This window comes from Alosa alosa, chromosome 7 (genome assembly GCF_017589495.1).
Source record: "Alosa alosa isolate M-15738 ecotype Scorff River chromosome 7, AALO_Geno_1.1, whole genome shotgun sequence".
Lineage (NCBI taxonomy): Eukaryota > Metazoa > Chordata > Actinopteri > Clupeiformes > Clupeidae > Alosa > Alosa alosa.
Window position 1 is genome coordinate 8,621,279 of NC_063195.1, and position 2,500 is coordinate 8,623,778.

General features: G+C 53.2%; 1 protein-coding gene across 1 annotated transcript in view; it reads left to right on the plus strand.

Annotated features, from left to right (window-relative positions):
* Window positions 1-2,500, plus strand: part of LOC125297529 (NACHT, LRR and PYD domains-containing protein 3-like) — a 12,925-nt gene that overhangs the window by 5,689 nt on the left and 4,736 nt on the right. Inside the window, exons 4-5 of the mRNA XM_048247923.1 lie at window positions 216-1,802; window positions 2,380-2,500. The exon at window positions 2,380-2,500 is cut by the window's right edge and continues 118 nt beyond it. Of these exons, the coding sequence (XP_048103880.1) occupies window positions 216-1,802; window positions 2,380-2,500 (1,708 nt within the window). The remainder of the gene's footprint in view (window positions 1-215; window positions 1,803-2,379) is intronic.

Consider the following 2,500-nt stretch of genomic DNA (forward strand, 5'->3'; position numbering starts at 1 on the left):
AAACATTTTAATCAATCAAAACAAACTAACTGCACTTTTGATATTAGAGATAGTATAATGGTAGTATATTTAAAGAATATTTCTAAAGATAGGCCCTATAGCATTTTGTGATATTAGCTGGAAGTAAAAAAAAATATTATGAAAATGAATAAAAATGGAGATATCTGTCTTGGCAAATGAACTCTTCACTTCTCTTCCCTCCTTGCTGCTGAAAGGGGCCATTGCTGTGCAGAGTGTAGTTCAGGATTACAAAGACCGACTGAGGAAGAGGTTTGAGCACATCAGGGATGGCGGAACACAGACACTCCTCCGTGACGTCTACGCTGAGCTCCACAGCACAGAGGGGGAGAGCGAGGAGGACCAGGCCGAGGAACACGAGGTCTGGAGGGTGGAACAAGCCTCCAAGGTCCAAACAGAACCGAGCGGAACCGCCGCCGCGGGGATCGGCTGCAACGACATCTTCAAAGCCTCGCCCGGGAGAGAGGCGTACGTCAAGACGGTGCTGACCACCGGCGTCGCTGGCGTCGGGAAAACCGTGTCCGTGCACAAGTTCGTCCTGGACTGGGCGGAGGGGCGGGCGAACCAGGATGTGGAGTTCGTGTTCGTGCTGCCGTTCCGGATCCTGAACCTGACGGAGCACACCTGGCGGAGCCTCCAACAGCTGCTGACGGAGCTGCACCCCGAGCTCGCCGAGCTCACGGACCCGCGGCTGTACGAGGAGTGTAAGGTGGTGCTGGTCCTCGATGGCCTGGACGAGAGTCAGCTGGCGCTGAGCTTCCAGCCCGGCTACGCGCTGTGCGACACCAACAGCTTCGCCGCTGTGGACGTGCTGGTCGCCAACCTCGTCCAGGGCAACCTGCTCCCGTCCGCTCACGTGTGGATCACGTCACGACCGGCAGCGGCCGATCAGATCCCGGCGAAGTACGTCGACCGATACACAGAGATACGAGGCTTTCGTGACGCGCAGAAGGAGGAGTACCTCCGAAAAAGAATCGCAGACGAGCACAAAGTCGATCAAATCATGCCTCACATTAAGTCATGCCGAAGCCTGCACATCATGTGCCAAATACCAGCGGTCTGTTCTATAGTCGCCACGGTGACTCAGCACATGCTGGGGCAGGACGACGGTGCAAAACTGCCCCAAACTCTGACCGAGCTGGTCACTCAGCTCCTGCTCAGGCAGGTGCATCTGGAGAACGAGATGTTTGAGGGGGAGGAGGGAACTGACGTGGCGACGTTGCTGGAGTACAAGATGGACGTCATCGTGAGGCTCTCCGAGCTGGCCTTCACGCAGCTGCAGCAGCAGTGCAAGCTGTGGCTGTACGAGGACGATCTCATGGCGTGCGGGTTTCGCGTGGGCGACGCCACCGTCTACTCGGTCATCTTCCGGGAGATCTTCTGCGAGGAGGACTGCCGGCTCAAGACGCAGCAGGCGCCGAGGGTGTTCGGCTTTGCCCACCTGAGCGTTCTGGAGTTCCTGGCCGCCTTCTTCGTGATCCACTGCGCCGCGAGCTGCAACACCGAGCCGCTGGAGACGTTCCTGCGGAACACGTCCAGAGATCAGCACAGCGGACAGTCTGGCAAGAACCGAAAGGGCGTCTTGTCCTCCATCAAACACATCTTTGAGATTAGCCCCTCGGAGAAGAACAACCTTCAGAACGAGAGCGAGGATGCCGCTGTCTCGCTGGGCCTGCTGAAGAGCATCGTGGACAGAGTAGTGGAGACCGCAGATGGACACATGGACCACTTCCTGCGTTTCCTCGTGGGTCTGTGTCTGGAGTCCAGCCAGGAGCTCCTGCTAGGTATGCTGCCTAACAGGAAGAGAAAAAAAGTATCTGTAGTATAGTATATATACTCTTTTGATCCCGTGAGGGAAATTTATCCCAATCCGTGAATTAGTGAAACACACTCAGCACACAGTGAACACACAGTGAGGTGAGAAGCACACACTAATCCCGACGCAGTGAGCTGCCAGCAACAACAGCGGCGCTCGGGGAGCAGTGAGGGGTTAGGTGCCTTGCTCAAGTGCACTTCAGCCGTGCCTACTGGTCAGGGTTCAAACCGGCAACCCTCCGGTTACAAGTCCGAAGCACTAACCAGTAGGCCACGGCTGCTGACTTGATTCCGTACAAATATCTTTTGTGTTACATATTTGAACTTGTAGATTTCACTGTTAGATGCTTCTTTTCCCATCAATTTAATTTCATTAAACCTCGATGCTTCTTTTCCCATCAAATTAATTTAATTAAACCTCAAGCATGACAAATGATATAAGTATAAATGTTGATATAAAAAGAATACAAAAATTGATGATATATAAAAATATATGTTTTTTGTTGGATACTGGAAGAACAGTGTTTTTTTTCACAATTATCTTAGGTCTGCTCCCGGAGACGTGTCCTGACCTGAAGAAGGTCGTGGAGTACGTCCGAGCACTGCTGGACACAGACATCGCCCCGGACAGGTGTATCAGCCTCCTACGCAGCCTGGCGGAGGTGAA